Here is a 17,189-nt window from a genome sequence, read left to right as displayed (position 1 = left end):
CAAGGGCTCACAGGAGTTGAAGAGAATAGAAATGGGAAAATGTCTTCCGGGAGTACTATATATTCCTTTAAAATAAGACATTTGAGAGACTTACAAGGGACAAAGAGAAGCATTGTGCAAGGTCTGAAATGAACAGGTTATTATTTTTAAAAGGATTACACAGGCCATTTTTGTGAAATGGACATGCATTATTAAATAAATTCAGTGGTCTCTCTTATCATTCAGTGGATCTCCACTATTAGTTTTCTTCAGAAGTGATAAAATAGTTTTTGACTTGTATAAGCTTTAAGTATCTCTCAGTAGAAATCAGAACACAACTAATAAAAGGGCACATATTATACCAGTAAAATTGGCACACACATAAGGGAAGATCTGCGAGGATCAGAGTTAAGGGTGAAGGAAGAAGCATGCAAAAGGGCTTTCGAAGATGAGCAAGTTCATTAGTTTCTGCTGTTGTATGATACCAGAATGTGAAAGGTGAAGCCAAAGAAAAAGTTTCATATTTTGCCATTATTCCCTCTTTTCATGTTAACCCTCTGTGGGGAAAAAAGACAAATCCATAACAATATCTATGATTATGAAAAGTGTTTATTTTCATTAATATGATGGGATTAATTTTATATTAATTGTGGGTTGTGAGTTTTTTTCTTTAAGACAGAACCTTTGCATACATGATCATAGGATAATTTGTTTGGTATTGGTCTATAAAATTCCTTAATATGACAGAATTTCATTGGTATCCAGAAGGCTTTTGCCCTAGCGTATAAATCTTTTTCTTCTTGGATAAGCTTTTTGAAATAACACCATTCAGGCAGTTCCTATTCTTCTCCATCAATAGATTTAGAGTGTTGCCCTGATTTCTCATCTAGTTAAAATCATGTTATGTCTGTTAGACATAATTGTGTATTGTTGAAAGAACAGTAAAAATGTGTCCATTTTGGGAGGTCCAATTTTAATCTAATACTTTTACAAGACAGCTTATCTGCAACTTTGAATAGTCTGAAGAAGAAGTGCAGTAGAAACTGCCTTATACATTTTGCTTTATATATAGGTATGGTAGGTGAGTCAAATTCAGTGCTTTTTGATTAAGTACACAGCACATTAATTTTGATGTGTAGGTCTCCAGTGGAAGTCCCACTACATGAAATCTGCAGTTTCTTACTGAGCAGCAGGGCACCCTGATAGGCAAATGTACTCCTGTAGGAGCAAAAACCACATTTTGCTTGCCTCTTATTCTTAAAATCAGTTCTCCTGGAGTGAATGATGTCTGTGAAGTAAGCTCACGGTACAGAGCCAAATGCTGCATTTACTTACATTTGTGCAGAAAATGGCATTATGAGGACATAATCCAAAGAGAATGATGTTTCTCTGATATATGCTTTCAACACACATTTTAGATTAGATAATCAATCATACCTCCAACTAAAGACCCAAATTTGACTTTCAGAATCTAAGATGGTTTTGCAGTATTGACAGCCAGGAAGAATATATTTTAATTTGCAGACTGAACAAATTTCCATGACATCATGGAAGCACAATAAATGGCTGACCTCACAATGACATTTTTCAGGCTTAAACTGTACTTCTTGGAGACTTTGAGCCCAGAAAAAGCCTTAAGCTCAGCCAGTCTGACCTTCTACAGAAAACAAGCTGCATAGGTGGTTTTTTTTCCCAGTTTGCTCTGTATTAAAGTACTGTACTGAGCCTCCTATTTCTGAATGGATTTTATGATCTGGAAACATATTCAGGTTTGATCTGAAAACGGGCAAAGTTGCAGAAGCAGCCTCCCTTCTGTGAAAGATTAATTGCTGAAGAAATTGTGCTTTCTCAGTTGAATTTGACTGTAACTTGTAGTCATTGTTTCGTGTAGGTTTTGTCTAAGTTAGATGGTCCCTTAATCACACCTTTATTCCATGTAAGTTACTCACGGGCCAAGCTCAAGTGTAATAAGGAAAACAGAGGGGGTTTTATTATTTTATTTTTGGAGTTTTTTGGCCCACTTCTATTTCTATTGATAATCACTTTGTGGCTGTTTGTTCCCTTTTTTAGATGCAGGCAGTAATGCAGGAAGTAGATATTCTAGAATTAGCTTCTGCAGTGTCACAAAGAGAACATTACATCCTTACATTTGCTGGCTACTTCCTTGCTTATACAGCTAAATATAGCATGGGGCCTTTCTGCTTATAACATCACACTAGAAGTTCACATTAAACTGATGGTCCACTAATCCTCAAATCATTTTCAGTGTCACAGTTTCTCACGGCATTGTCTAAGTTACTTGTTTGCATTGTGCAGAGGTGGGAAAGCTAACATGTAATTGTGTGTGTACATGTTGTGACTGAACACGCCTGGCTTCTGCGATTGCTCTGTATGATGGCAGTGCCATTGTTATTAATCATGCTGCCAATTACAGTGTTGTCTGCAAATTTTATTAGCAGGGATTTTATATATAGTTTTGGCATGCATAACAAAAGTGAATCTTTCAGACAATTATTGCTGATTCCTTTGATAAATTGAAACATTTGAAATGAGGAAGAAAAGGGCCATCTCTTTCTGCATGGGGGGTTGGGGCTGGGATAGGGCAAGAAGAGACACTGTATTAGCATTAAAAAAACCTACTTTGAGCAGAGATCGTACAGACCACAGTGCCCTGGGTATGAATCCAGGCTGCAAAGCAACAGGATCTGCCCTCTAGGGAACCGTGTTGTCACTAAAATGGCTGAAGGAACTGACACGAAGGCCAGTTGGACGAAGTACCATCTGCATCTGAGATTGACAGGCAGCCTTTAGGGTCTGTTGCTATCATTTCTGACTCCAGCAACATTAGGAGTCCAGTTTCATCTTGTACAGCCGCTAGATTCCACACCCTTTCCTAGGCTCCATCTGTACTCCTATATCTGTGAAAATACTTTATGTGTTCCTGAGGATATACAAACAGACTCCACAGAATTGTTCAGTTACTTTATGTGGTCATTAAAAGAAGTACAATAGGGAAAAAAATTGATGTTGAAAGGAAATGCGTGTCTTCAATTAAATTCATCCCAGCTTTTTTAAAAAATGGATGTTTTCCATGGCCTCATTTCAGCAAGGTATTTGATCATGTACATAAATTTAACCTTGTGAGTCATTCTTTTGAAGTCAACGGGGGCTGCTTGTACTTAAGCTGCACAAATGCATAAGTACCTTGTTAAATCAGGGTCTGTGATACCAAAAGCCCGGTCTCCATCCTCACACCACTGCAGAGATGATGTTTCTCAGACCAACTTCTCTTTTATGCCATCTGCTCTAAGAAGAAGGGAGAGGGGGAGGGAGGAAGCCCAGGAACAATGGAGTGATTATTCTCAGTTACTGTGAAATAGATGAACTCCACCTGCTATTTCTGCCACTTAAACCTTGGCTGACACAGTGCAGCAGTGCACTGTGCACAGCAGACCCCTGCATCCCTCACTCCACAGGCACACAGGCCCTCGAGCTGGGCCATCACAGAGACCACTCTGCCTGCAGCAAAGTGGAAGCCAGGAGTTGTAGGAAATGTTGCAGAGAGTTTTCAGAAGCACATCAGTCCTATGAAAACCTTTTTTCAGTTGTTGTTGGTGTTGTTTTGGTTGTTTTTTTTCCTTTGTTTGTTTTGCCTTTTTTTTTCTTCTCTAGTCAGTAAAAGGAGGCACTGAGCCTCTCTCTGAAGAGCTGCTGAGGCAGACTCACAAGCTGAGCAGCCCAGCTTTGCACAGCACCTATGGGGACAGTGAGGATCACAGCACAGGTGGAAAGCTGAGGCAAATTTCAATGACTTTCTGTACCCTTTCCACCCATTCCTTCCAAGTCTAGCAATTTGGACATAATTTTCAGGTTTCTGTCTAAAAGCCTCTTCTTTGTTTCTTTCTCTCTTTTCTTGCAGAAAATAGAATTAGTGGAAGCATTTAAGGCAGGATGCTGTAGTTCCTTGGAATCACAGATGGGCTTTTTCCTGGAAAAAATCATATTTTCTTCAAATTGTGGAGACTGTTGTTTGTTGGTTTTTTACAAAAATACTCTGAAAATTCGCAAATCAATCTAGATGCCAGCACTGGGTCTATACTTTGGTTTTTGTTCTCTGTGCGGGGTTGTAACTGGCTTTACAGATTCCTCAGAGGTAAACAAGACTAGAGTACATCTCTTCCTATTTCCCTTCAGAATTTCCAATTACCCTGAATTTGCCTTTAAAAGCACTTACTTTTGCTATCGTAATGATCAATTACTTGAAACTGGGAATTTTCATTCCAATACATTGTAAATAGAATGGTGGATCCATGGCCAAATTACGATTTGGACATGCTAGTCTGCTGAATGGAGCTCACACACAGGCAGTAATTATCAATCTTCCATCATTTTCTGTGCTGATGCACAAGTTTTTGCTGCCTCCCTACAGGGCTCTGCTACTTTTTAGCAGCCAGCATTGGACATCTGTCACACATACTGAATGTCATAACAAATAGATCATTACAGAAAAAAATGCAAAGCTAAAAATGTAGAAAAGCAGAAAACATTACGATTATTATCTCTGGGTGTTGGTATAATACTATCAAAATAAATCCCAAATACATTTTTATTATTTTCTTTGTGAAACTGCGTGTATTATAAAATCTCATTAAAGCATGTAAATGTTGTGTACTCTCTTTTATGGGCTACTTCGTATTTTCTGAGTGGCAGCACATGCAATACATGGCAGTCCATGAAAACATGGCAATACATGTGTCCACCAGGTTGTTGGGCATGTGTTTCTACAGCACTGAGGGTGTGTATTTCGGTCACCTTTTCTTGGCAGAGTTGAAAAGCTGTGAGCAAATGCTCCCTGCAGAAGCAGCTATGGTGGCAAAGACGTAGCTTGGCCCCAGCAGCTCATTGCCTCTGTGCACCAGAGGTCCTTAGGAGCAGCACAGGGAGGTGTTTGGCAGCAGTGACACAGGCAGAGCTGAGCTGGCACTGTGGGTACATTGGAGTTGCCTCCTGAGTCAATAGAGAATTGAAGTTGCAGAGAGTCAGCACTTGTATCCATGTAATTGTTTCCCCACTCACTTAAAACCTAAATAAAAGGTTGTGCTTTTAAAGGCAAAGAGCAAGGAAAAAGTAACCCAGGGGCATGCCAGTAGTGAGAAGGCTGAGAAAATGTGTTACATTTCTTGTACATATATGCATAAATATATATGTGTGTGTTAATAGCCAATAATTATTGCAGTTTTCCAGTGTTAGTCTCAACACATTGCATTTTTATTATTTCTAGTGCAATACCATATCGACTTGTTGCACTGAGGGGGTAAACTTTAATTTTTAAACTTGCAGTCTGAATTGCCAGTGATATGTGCGGATTATGTATTATTATGTAGCTAGTTTGCACTAACTGGCAATCAATTTATTTTACTTAAAAACCAGAAATGTAGCTAAATCTTGAATAGGGGAAGAATTTTTGGTTGATTGGTTTGGTTGGTTGGTTGATTGGTTTGGTTGGTTGGTTGATTGGTTTGGTTTGGGTTTTGCTAAGTAGAAGTTGGGCAGAGTGACTGTCACTGTGGAGTTTTTGATTGAATAAGCCTGTTTGTATAATGTATTTACCACAGATTGAGATATTTGTTTCTTTCCTGTCAAGAAAATATTGCCCATTAGGTTGTTTACTACCACCCTACTGAATGCTTGTTCTCATACAGTTTAATGACAGCAAGAAACAAAGGCAGACTAGAAAGGCTGTATTTTGGGAAGCAGTAATGCTGAAAACAACCTGAAAGGTCCCTGCATTTAACTGAGTGTGCAGGAGCTCTTGGGGCTGCAAGAAGTATCCACGAGTTCCAGAACTGGCTGCAACTGGAGAACGCTGAGCATGGGAAAAGTCATGGCATCCATGTATGCAGCACTGGTGTGAAATGTGAATTTATTCTAAGCTTAAAGCAACTGGAAAGAATGTAGAACTGGAGAACCTGGCGATTCCTCAGAGTGAGTAGAAAGGAACTCAGTCTCAGGAGCTCTTCCCCTGGAGGTCCAGGTATCAGGAGATTCTACAGCCAAGCCAGGTGTGTTGGACAAGTAGCACTGTCAGCTGAGTGCAGGGGGTTAAGAAACACGACAGTTTGTAAAAGGGGGAGTCATCAACTGAAGAGTAATTTGCCTATGATTACAAAGGACTCCCTATTGCTCTCCATCAGAAACTATGGTTTAGTACCAAAAGGGTTATGATTTGAGAAAAGTATCATGGGCAGATATTTATGAACTGTGCTGTGAATGAGGTCAAGCTAAATGTTCCATGTGACTTTGCATTTCTTAAAGTCTGTGGTTCTCCTTTTCTAGTGTAATTACACTCTTGCAATTTTGATTTAAAGACAGTTTTCCAAGTTAAATGGCATTTTCTGTGAAAGAAATACCTGCAAACATTTGATGAATAACTGAGGTTAAGAATCTACAGTAGTGCATATTGCTTCACTGAGAAGTTTGCTTTCGTCATAATTGCTTTTCTTTCTGGAAGAAAGTATCTGGAGACTTTGATATTTTTCGATCAAAATGCTGCAAATTCTCCGTACTTGCAGGTTGCATAGCAAGGTATAAAGGGTGCAGAAGACCTTCAGAATGCTGTCTGTATGAGGGTGAACTTGATTCATACTGACAAATAGGGGAAAAATAGAAAACTTTTCAATCGGTTGTATCACTGTGTTTGTTTTTATGTTGTCAATAGTGATGCCAATGGAGCTGCTATAAGTCCTTTACATTATATGCATTTCTCTGCAGAAGGAGGATGTTTATACCTAATGTGCTGGAGAAGACCTTTTGAAAAAGGTTTATTTTGTGCAAATAAGAGTCCTACAAGGTGCTAAAATTTTTAAAACTTAGTGGACTAGATAATTAACATTTTGCCTCATTTGCACCTCTGAAACCTTCCATTTCCATGTCTTGCAGTAAGTATCTTTCTGAAAATGTCAGGCACTGCATAATGGAAGAGTGTTCTAATTTCAGTTTCTTATTAGTAAATAGGAAAAAAGTTAAAATTTGATTACTTCCTGCAATATTTAATTTAGCTGTTTAATATAAATCTAATGTGTTCTCATGTAGAAAACCCTTAATAATATAGAAACATTCCTATTCTTCATGGACAAATGTAGAATTCACAGACATTTTGTGAATTTCTCTTATTTCATATTTTTTATCCAAAACACCATGTAAAAGACAAGGGCAGCAAATAGGTCGGTACTGGGCAGCCACAGGTCTGCAGTTAACTACTGAATTTGACTGCTCACTGAATTTGGCTGCTCAAGCCAGTGATGCCGGGAGGGCAGAGCACAACCTGCTGCATCCAGCCACGAGGCTGGGGATGAGTCCCTCTGCATGGGGAAGGGATGGCCAAATCCCTGCCCTCACACAGCTTGTGCTGATTGCTGGTGAGACTGGCTGGCTGAGCTCTCTAAGACTGGGAAGAAGGAAGAGATGATGGGGGAATAGTAACTGCAGACAGCACTTACTGAGAGGACCTTCAGGCTGTTTTCCCCTAGCACAGATTGGCTCCAAGACTCATTGTTCCAACCATGTTTCCCTGCTGCTGACTTTGAGCTCCCATCTCTGCCAGCTGCTAAGTGCATGTCCCTGCTCTGCCATCCCAGACCCCTGAACAGTGCTGCTGTTTACAGTGGAGTAGGCCTACTTTTGTTGAGGGATCTGGTCTTTTTCACATTGTAGCTTGCCAATGCAACTGAGGAAATGTCTTCATAGGGTCACTTATACTACCCTTAGGGACTAAAGGAGCAACTGTGCTTTAGGAGGACTTCTGTCCCATCCACCAGAAGCATGATTTCCGCACTCTTCTGTAGACCAGATACTCTGTTTCTTGCTCTTAGCACAATGCCGTGTTGGGTTTTTTGATTCAGTTTTTTGTTGGTTTTTTTTTTTGTTGTTGTTGTTTTTTGTTTTGTTTTTTTTTGGGGGGTTGCTTTTTTTTTCTTGGTAAAATAACCTAAGCGTATATATATATATATACATATATGTATATATATACAAGGATAGGACAAGGAAGGCAAAGTAAACAAAGGCAACAGCTTCTCATATTGAGAAAATGTCTGGCCATTTTATACTCTTAACCTTCCACTTCATTTCACTCTCCCAATGAAGTGGATCGATGGTACTAAGAGGTCAGGGTGCAGATGGCTGTGGAGCAGGGCATTGGGCTTCCTTGTCACTCTATGGATGATGCCTGTGCAAGCTTAATGACCACTGAAAACTTGAATAAATTGTTTTTATTTGGTGCATCCCAAATAAGGAGAGACAGAGAGCAGGGACTGGTCAACGTGGAGAAAAAACTCAAGGGATGACTCAGAACAAGAGGCATTTGGTACAAACAGGAAGATAAGAGGTTTCGTCTGAACATCAGGAAACACAGTTCCATTGTTAGGGTGACTGAGCACTGGCCCAGGCAGCCCAGGAAGGGTGGCAGATATCTTTGGAGATATTCAGAAGCTGCCTAAAAATGATCCTGGACAACTGGCCATGTGTCATCCTTCCTGAGCAGCAGCAATCTTGAGAGGTCCCTTTGAACCTTAAGCATGCTGTGATTCTGTGACTAAAGTACCATTTTGCAATTGAAGAGTCATTTCCAGTTTATGATACTTGAATATGCAGAAACCCTTTAATTTATTGAGAGCAGAAAAAGGTACCTGGTTGGTAAGAATGGACTTGTAATGGCAGCATGGAATCTCCAGCTAGAGCAGCAATGGGAATGCGTTGCTGTGTGATGAACATTAGGGACAAATGCCCTTTTTTTTGTCTTCTTCCAGAAGACGTTTTCTGTTCATCTTAAGCAGTAGGTGCATTTCTCAGGAGAATCTTGCCATCTGTCTCTCTTATTTCAAACTGTTATCCTTTACAGAAATGTGGGAGCTCTCCTGGATGTGGAGAGTAGACCTATGCCCTTCCCAGTATATCAGTCTTTCACAGAGGAGGTCATACAGGTTTGTTGAATGGGAAGTATGGGCTGAACTTTTCAGCTCCTCATAATTCCTGTTCATCTGCAACGTACCTTAGCAACATGTTCCGTCTCCTCTTTCACTGTGTATGGCACTGACAAGACACTGAAAAATCCATACAGGCCTCCCTCTTCCCTTTAATAGGGTTTTTGGGGGTTTGCATCAAGTCTCAAATCTTTCTTCACATCTAGTAAGAAGACTTACTGCAAGACCTGAAATAAAAAGAAAATTTTTATGTGTTTCTCTACATCAGAATTGAATATTGAACTCATTGACTGTAGCTTTAGACTAATTAAGTCTCTGTAATGAGTTCCCTTCCTGTTACTTCAGAGCATGGACAAATTGACAGAAATATATACGTTTGATTTTAAAAATGGATCATGAGGATGAAAGCGTGCTTACATGAAGCAATGGTAATAGTAATTTAACTTCGAAACTTCAACTCTAGCTTTACTGAAATACTGGCTAGTCTCCTAAAACCTGCATTTATTTGTTAGTCGTAATTCAGACTGTAAATTAAAAATTAGAAGGACTTTCCTCAAATGATTTTTATTGTGCTGGGCTCCATTTTCCAAATTTCAGAACAAAGGAAATCTTTATTTTAAGGTTTATACACACCCGGAAGTGAATCTTACAATACAAGGCCTGTCAAAAGCTTAACTATCATTCCTATTGCAACATTGTAATGTTTTAGTTATATTCTTGTAGTGAGATAGCTTTAATAAAAACAGAGTGCTGCTTAAAATCACAGACCTCTGTGTTTACTCATACACTATGAAGAGATTTTAACTACACAGAATGTGTTGGTGGGGGTGTTTTGTGTCAGACATATAATAACATACTTGTACAGTACGTGGGAGAAAACTCCTAATAAAACACACATTCAAAGCACACTGAATAATTAAAAACCATTTTATATGCAGTACACTTTTGTCTTGTCATATTTAAAGGTATCACTTGGCTTCAAAAGTGCTTGGATTTGCCAGTTGTTACCATCATGGCTTACCTTATGATGGCAATTTCTGCTTTGCAACCTAATATGAGGGGCCATTTGTAATGCCTTGTGATCTCATATTCCCCATTTCTGATTAAGCCTTCCTAGCCTTGTCACATGAAAAAATACGGGTTTAAATTTTTTATATCTGTATGTTGGTGTGTTTAGCGACAGATTTTTACTGATGACTGAATAAATGAGGCTTCAGGATTGCTCTGTTTAAAGTGGCTGGAGCAAATTCTAAATCAAAGGAGATAGAACTGGCCTTTTATGGCTTGAACAGGCTGGGTTTTCTTCACAACTCTTACATAGGTTTCCATAGATCCTTTATATATTTCACAGAAATATTTCAAAGTAAAAAGTTTTATCTCTTTCCTTAGCATAGTATGAGAGCTGAGCTAAAAGAACACAGATATTTTATTTCAGATTCGTATGCTCTGCTTTAATCTACTGCCCTTTAAAGTATAACCTATGATAGAAGGTTACCAGGTTGTCTCTTGCTTTCATTGCAGTATACACTACCTTTTTTTCCTTTTTTTGTAAAATACATATTTCATTTTAACAACATTTATGAGCATTGTAACTTTTTTAGGGCTGAATCCTGAAAGATGCTGAGGACCAATATTTTCTATATTTTTCAGTGATAAGTGTCTTCTCTGACATTCTCAGGCATCTGATCATTATACCAGTATATAGCAGATGGACATGACAGAGGGTGAGCTTTGGCAGCACCGTAAGGCAGATACCAACTTTACTATGACCATTTCCGAGGGAGAGACAAGCATTCCAGCAGAACTCCAAGCTGCTACTTCCAGTTTATTTTGGGGGTCCTTTTTTTAGGTGCCTGTTACTGTGGAATTTCTATCAGTGATGGGTATATAACCAGTTGCCCAAAATGCTAAAGTTGTCTTATTTGAGTATTTGTGAAATATTGTGCATTTATGTCGTTTACACGAGTGTTTGTACTTTTTTCAGTTAGGCTGAATTACTGTTCTTAGTTTGGCAATAATAATAGTATATGCTATAAGAATGTCTAAACAATAAACAAAACCCCAAAGCAATAGTACACATGGACAGTTCTGTTCTTTTGAGTCAAGAATAAATGTATACTATTTCTGATTGAAATAAATGGAGCGACAGTGTATTTTATGTAGGATTCATCACTAAGTTTAAATAAGTAGGAAATTCTAATGCAAAATAATTTTGTAATGAGACTGGAAAATTTTAATGACTAGAAATTAAAAATTGCTGCCATATGGATCTCTCTGTGAATAAGGGAAATGTGAAATCTTTTCTTACTACTTTTTTCAGAAATATAATTATAAATATTGTTTTGAAATGTGTTAAACTAATTGTATATGTAATTTGACTTTTATGCATAAAAACTCCACTGCTTTCACAAAAGCTGTGTTTAAGATGTAAACCAGAATCTGTGTGTGTTTTCAAAAAGATGTAAACTTGAACAACTCAATTCTCTTTCCTATGAACAGTTCACACAGCGAGATGAAAGTTGGTGGAACATACTTGCAAAAATCATTCACAGCAACTCCTGTTGAATTTAGGAACTGTGTAGGAAAGGCTCATGTGAGCTCCACTGGGAGTATTATAGGCATTTGTGTATTTCAGTTTTGCTAAGTAAAGACTTTTGCTTAATTTTGGTCCATCACTGACTACTATGAGAAAAATAGAAATTCTGTAAATGTAACAAATCAATCATTCTGGTTCAGATGTGATGTACAGTTAACCTGAAACAGCTATGGGAGCTTTTGTGCAAAGGACCACATTTATGCAAAACCTAAGAGGATGCAAAAAAATTCTACAGATAATGAAAAATGAGTGATGACTACTGATTTTCTGTTATAACACTGGGTTTTATTTGAATCACTGGTAGCAAATAAATATATTTCTTTTTTCTTTTTTTCATTGCTGTTTAGGTCTAATTGTGCAGAAAATATCCGTAAACACATCTTGCATACGGGAAAGCATGAAGGAGTAAAAATGTATAACTGTCCTAGGTGTGACTATGGCACAAATATTCCTGTGGAGTTTCGTAACCACTTGAAAGAACTACACCCAGACATTGAAAATCCTGATCTGGCATACTTGCATGCTGGTAAGGTCCTTCCTCCCTTTGCTTACAAATTCTTTTCTAAATGCACTTGCTTAAATGATTGTAACAACAAAACAAGACATTATTATCATTTATTCTGAAGAAGATTGTGGTTTTAGAATGGGCTTAGTCCTCTTCAAGTTTTCCAGGGTTGAAGATTATGCATTAAGCACTGAAATCTATTCATGTTACACAAGCAAATCTTGCAGTTCAATAAATAAACATCAGAAGTGCATGCTATTTAAATGCCTTTAGATTTTGAAATCTAACTGGACTTTTAGGCAGAAATATTTTTTAACATTTTTATTAAATCCCTCTGCCTATTCCCCCAAGAACAGAAAAACAGAATTCCATAGGCAATACAGTGGCAAATTAATGTACTGCTTTAAAAAATCTTAGATTTCATTACAAAAAAGTAGACTGTTCCTCATTAAAATATAGAACAGCAGAGCTGAACCGACAACTTAGATGTATGTTTTTAGGCTTTGTGTTAGAGAGCACACACATGGAAGTCACTGGAAGAATGCAAAACAAAACCATTGCTTTGGAAACAGGAATTAAAAGAAAAGAGATGGGGTGTTTCCTGTTTAGGAACAAGTTTTTTGGGTTTTTATTTGGATTTACATTGGTGGGGGTTTTTTAATAGATTCTACTGTTCAGACTGTTAGGCAGAAGATTAATGGAACAATCAAGTTAGGAGAAAAATAGAGTTCAATGGTAGAAGCTTAGGAGAAATAATACAAAATTATTGTGGAGCTTGAATGAAATGCGATCTTAATGCAGAAGAGGCAGATAACTTAGACATCACTGGGTGGAAAGACAAGTCAGAGCAGTGGGAAAAAAGAACAGATGGTGAGAAGAAAGAGTTGGGGAATCCAGAGGAGGAAGAAGCTTTGTGGGCCAAAGTCTCCCTAAGATGCAAATTAATCTTCCATTGAATTACTACTATTAGTACTCCGGTGTCAGATTTGAATCTTGTGTAAGGAATTAATTTCATAGTTTTTGATACCCTCATACCTGTAAATAAGCAAAACCTGGAGAGTTTTCGTGCAGCCTTGTGCAGTATGTACACTGTAGTTATTTTAAAACCTCTTAGTCTTCTTAAAATGACTGCTTGCTTTCCTGACTAGAGGCAGTGTATTATTTGTACCATATATTTCTATTTGCCAAGTATTCCACTTCATTTTGGAACCAATCATCATGTCATGTCAGCATATGGTGGATAATATCTGGATGTGCAAACAAAATGCCAGTTGGCAGAATACCAATTTCAAAATAGGTCAGAAAACTGATCACATTTCACCATAGTTCTCACTAAAGCAAATGAATATTCAGCTCAGAGCTTAAATCCAGACCGTGTTGGGTTTTTACTACAATAATCCCACTTAATAAGAAAAAATAAATGCTTTCAATAGACAGATATAACAGAGAGTTGTAACGGTGATAGAATCACTAACATTCCAAAATTACAAACATTTTATGTACATTTTCCCATTATTAGTTCAAGACTATATCTGGATAAATTAATTGTTCATTGCAGCATGACATGGTTAAAACTCTTCAACTTGCTTGTCTTGGTAGCACAGGAAAACAGTCATCAGTGTGTTGTTTCCTAATGATATTTATTTTCTGTACGTTTACTCTTATACTGCAGAAATCCCCTTGCACTGAACAGGGTAGTGTGCACGTATATTAGGACTAGCAGGAACAGATTGTCACCTGATTATTGAAAGACTGGCCTAGAACTGGTATACAACAAGTCTTGAAACATTGTTTGCGTAATCCCATTACTAAAAGGATGATATTGTGTTTTCCTTTCAAAAAGAAACACTATTAAAGAGGAACCTGGGTGATAATTGTGTGTTCATACCATAGTTAAATTAAAGGAAGTCTCTTTTCTTCTTTTCAATCCATTTCTGACCGCTGGACATCTGAGAGTTAAAGGTTTTAGAGAAGATTTTTAGAGGGATGAAGGACAACTCCTGTGCCCTGGCTAACATCCCTTATAAAAATAAGATTTGTTCTGTGTCTGGTTCACAGTTACTGATGACTTATTGGTCATTGGCTGCACCCACAGAGAATCTACAACATGACATAGAACCCCTTAGGAGGATAGGAGTATGAAAGTGTCATACAAGATTGATTTTTTTTTCTTTTAACTTAAACATATTTGTCTGTCTTTTATGTTCTAATATTGCTTTGTAACAGGAAAGCCAGCCCTTTTGCTTCTTTGAGCAGATAGAAATAGAATAAGCCTCCTCGCTGGCAAAGAGACAGACACTGACTCCAGCCACTTTGCAAGACAGGCAGAAACTCCTTCACCACAGCCCATCAAGAGTGGAGCTGTGGGGTACCTTTAGGATGTGACTGGGACTAAAATCAAGTCTGTTTCTAATCTGTAAAATTAAGATTGACAGTTGGATTTCTAATTTAAATTTAATGCTCTTTATAATTGTTGTGGGAAGAGTTGAAGCTTCAGACCAGCCTTAGCCTCAGATTTTGGCAACAGTTTAAGTTCAAGGAATCACTGTGGCCTGCAAGTTCTAATGATGGCAAGTCAGATCTATTTATAAAATAAATTATTTATGAAACAGATAAGAGATAGTAGATGAAAGATCTTAATCAGAATCACTTACTACAGAGTATAAAACTAAAAAGTACTGCTAGTAGATTAGAGCATAACAGAAAAATGCACAATATCAAGATACCTATATTAGAGATAGATAGAAAAAAAATATTATTGCTTAGGAGTCAAAACTAACTTACCACTGAAACCATGGTAATGTGCACGTTCCTTCACTTAATCCCTGGGGAGTAGCCACAAAGCAGGTGTCTCTTCTCATGGGAGAAACTGAACACATCTCCAGGGAAATGCGTAGAAGATTTCTGCTTTGTGGAAGTTTGGTGTGGCTCTTACAGGTTGTAAAGCGATTATCTGTCTGTCAAAAATCCGGCTTATCTTTCCAGATCATGCTTCCATCAGTAAGACATTTATTGGCAGTTGGGAGATGTTAACCCCATGGTGCCAAAATAATTCACTGTAAGACAGCTTGTCATGTTTATCTGGCTGGTTAACAAACAAAAGATAAGCTCTTGTGGGCGGTGAGATGCCCTGCTACAATAATATAATGCTCTAATATTAGTTTATATTTCGCTTTCTTTGGCAGCTACTATACTGCTTTATGGGGTCAATGGTAGTAAGGAGGTTGAGGAAGCTGCATTTCTAAGGGAGATGTTGTGGAACATGGAAGGCAAAAGAAGTTGGCTTTTACATTTGTGAGAATGATACTGTAATTGTAATTACTGTACTGCAATTGTAATTCTGTTCTAAACTGGTATATAGAAATACCAAAAAAAAAAGTCTTCAGACTTAATTTCCTCCTTTTGCTGTAGGTTCCCTCTGTCATAGAGGGAGTAATTTAACAATACAACTATAGTCCATATAAATCTTACATATTTTAAAACAATAAGTGTCTGGATTATACTTTTGTCTTTAACTTTTAAAATTCACTACATTTGAACAGCAGGCCTTTAATGCACACAAGCCAACAAAGATATATGCAGTGCCCATAAAATTGTGAATTGAATTTGCTAGGCCACACTTCAAATACCAGTTTATGCATTTAACCTTAATTTTTATACGAATCATCAAATCTGTTTTTTAAAATGTCTGTGTATTGTTCTGTAGGAGCTTGGTGCCTCTTTCTTGATATTCTCTGACCCATTTTCTCAAGGTCCGTGTTAAAATTGAAATTTTGTTGGAAAAAAAGCCAGGAATCCAGAGACTGTTATCCGTTATCCACAATGTGAATTTATTTTCTTTTTAAAACCACGTTTAAGATACTGATAGATCTTACAACTGTTCTAAGAACAGAATTGGGCTTACTAGCAAGCTCAGGAATCTTGCAGGTAATGTTTAAGTGGTAGAAATTTGATTCTAGTGGAAGCTGTTTATGTACATTCTTCTTATCCATGGGCAAATCTGAATGTATGTCATTACAAATGGAAAATGAATGCGATAGATGAGCAAATTGTCATATCATGTTGGTGACTATAATTTTAGTGATTTTTCAAGAAATTAGATTATTTGATTTTAAAAAAACCCTGAGTTTCCTACTATGGACTTCTGAATTGTGAGTCTCAAAGCAAGGTGAAGAACTCTTTTGATTCTTGTGTTCATTAAATTTCCAAAATTCTTCATTTTTTTTTCTTCTAACTGATGCTACATTGCAATATCGAGTTGAACTGAACCTGAATACTTTGTCAAGTGGGACAGGAGAAGAGCCCAGTACCTGTGGTAGATCTTGGAAGGGATCAGTATTCCAGTTTTCTTTGTTGGTGCTTTGTCTGCTTTGGAGCAGCATCACTTGGTGGTGATAATTTCAGTTTGCACTAAATGTTCATCATTTAGGAGCTCTTGTCTTACAAACATCGTGATTCTATTATGATGCATTATTTTTGTCCAACCAGTGTAATATCTATGCCTGAATATCTCCATTATTCCAATAGCTGCAGAGTTCATGTCATCTCACAGTGTGCTATACCAGCCTTCTGTGGATACTAAACTGGTCATAAACAAAACTAAACTGGTCATAAGCAAAAAGTTTTTCAGAGAGAAGGGAAGCAGTTTTCTCCTTATTGGTTTTGTGATAGTGTTGAAAGTTATGCAGTGATACTGAGGGGTTTTTTTTCATATCATTATTTCCATGCTGCACTGTAAAAATTGGAGATTATTTCCAAGAATGAATGCAGCCCTAGAAATCAGAATAACCCATTTTTTTTTTCACTGAGCAAAAGATGTAATGGTCCTGCTTTTCATACAAGTTTCCTCATATGCAAAATATGTGCAATGCTTCCATAGTTTGAGTCACAAAGCTCTTGCTGGAAAATGGCTTCACGACAGTCAACTGTGTGATTAGGGAACTGCTTAAGGCACTGAACAGAAAATTTGGTGATGGTTAATTTAGAATTAGCAATCATGCCAAATACTTTTTGGAAGTCATTAAAAAAAAAAAAAAGAAATCAGTGAAGTCAGCTCAATTCATTGTACTCTTTGGTAAGGTTGTTTAGTTTTTTTTAATGTGACAGTGATACTATGCTTGCAAAGCACTCA

General features: G+C 37.5%; 1 protein-coding gene across 1 annotated transcript in view; it reads left to right on the top strand.

Annotated features, from left to right (window-relative positions):
• Positions 1-17,189, top strand: part of ZNF407 (zinc finger protein 407) — a 335,481-nt gene that overhangs the window by 225,596 nt on the left and 92,696 nt on the right. The window contains exon 8 of the mRNA XM_014870927.2: positions 11,901-12,079. Within this exon, the coding sequence (XP_014726413.2) occupies positions 11,901-12,079 (179 nt within the window). The remainder of the gene's footprint in view (positions 1-11,900; positions 12,080-17,189) is intronic.

This window comes from Sturnus vulgaris, chromosome 1, assembly GCF_052056855.1.
Source record: "Sturnus vulgaris isolate bStuVul1 chromosome 1, bStuVul1.hap1, whole genome shotgun sequence".
NCBI classification, from domain to species: Eukaryota; Metazoa; Chordata; class Aves; order Passeriformes; family Sturnidae; genus Sturnus; species Sturnus vulgaris.
Note: the sequence above shows the minus strand (reverse complement) of the source record. Positions and strands in the feature narration are given on the sequence as shown.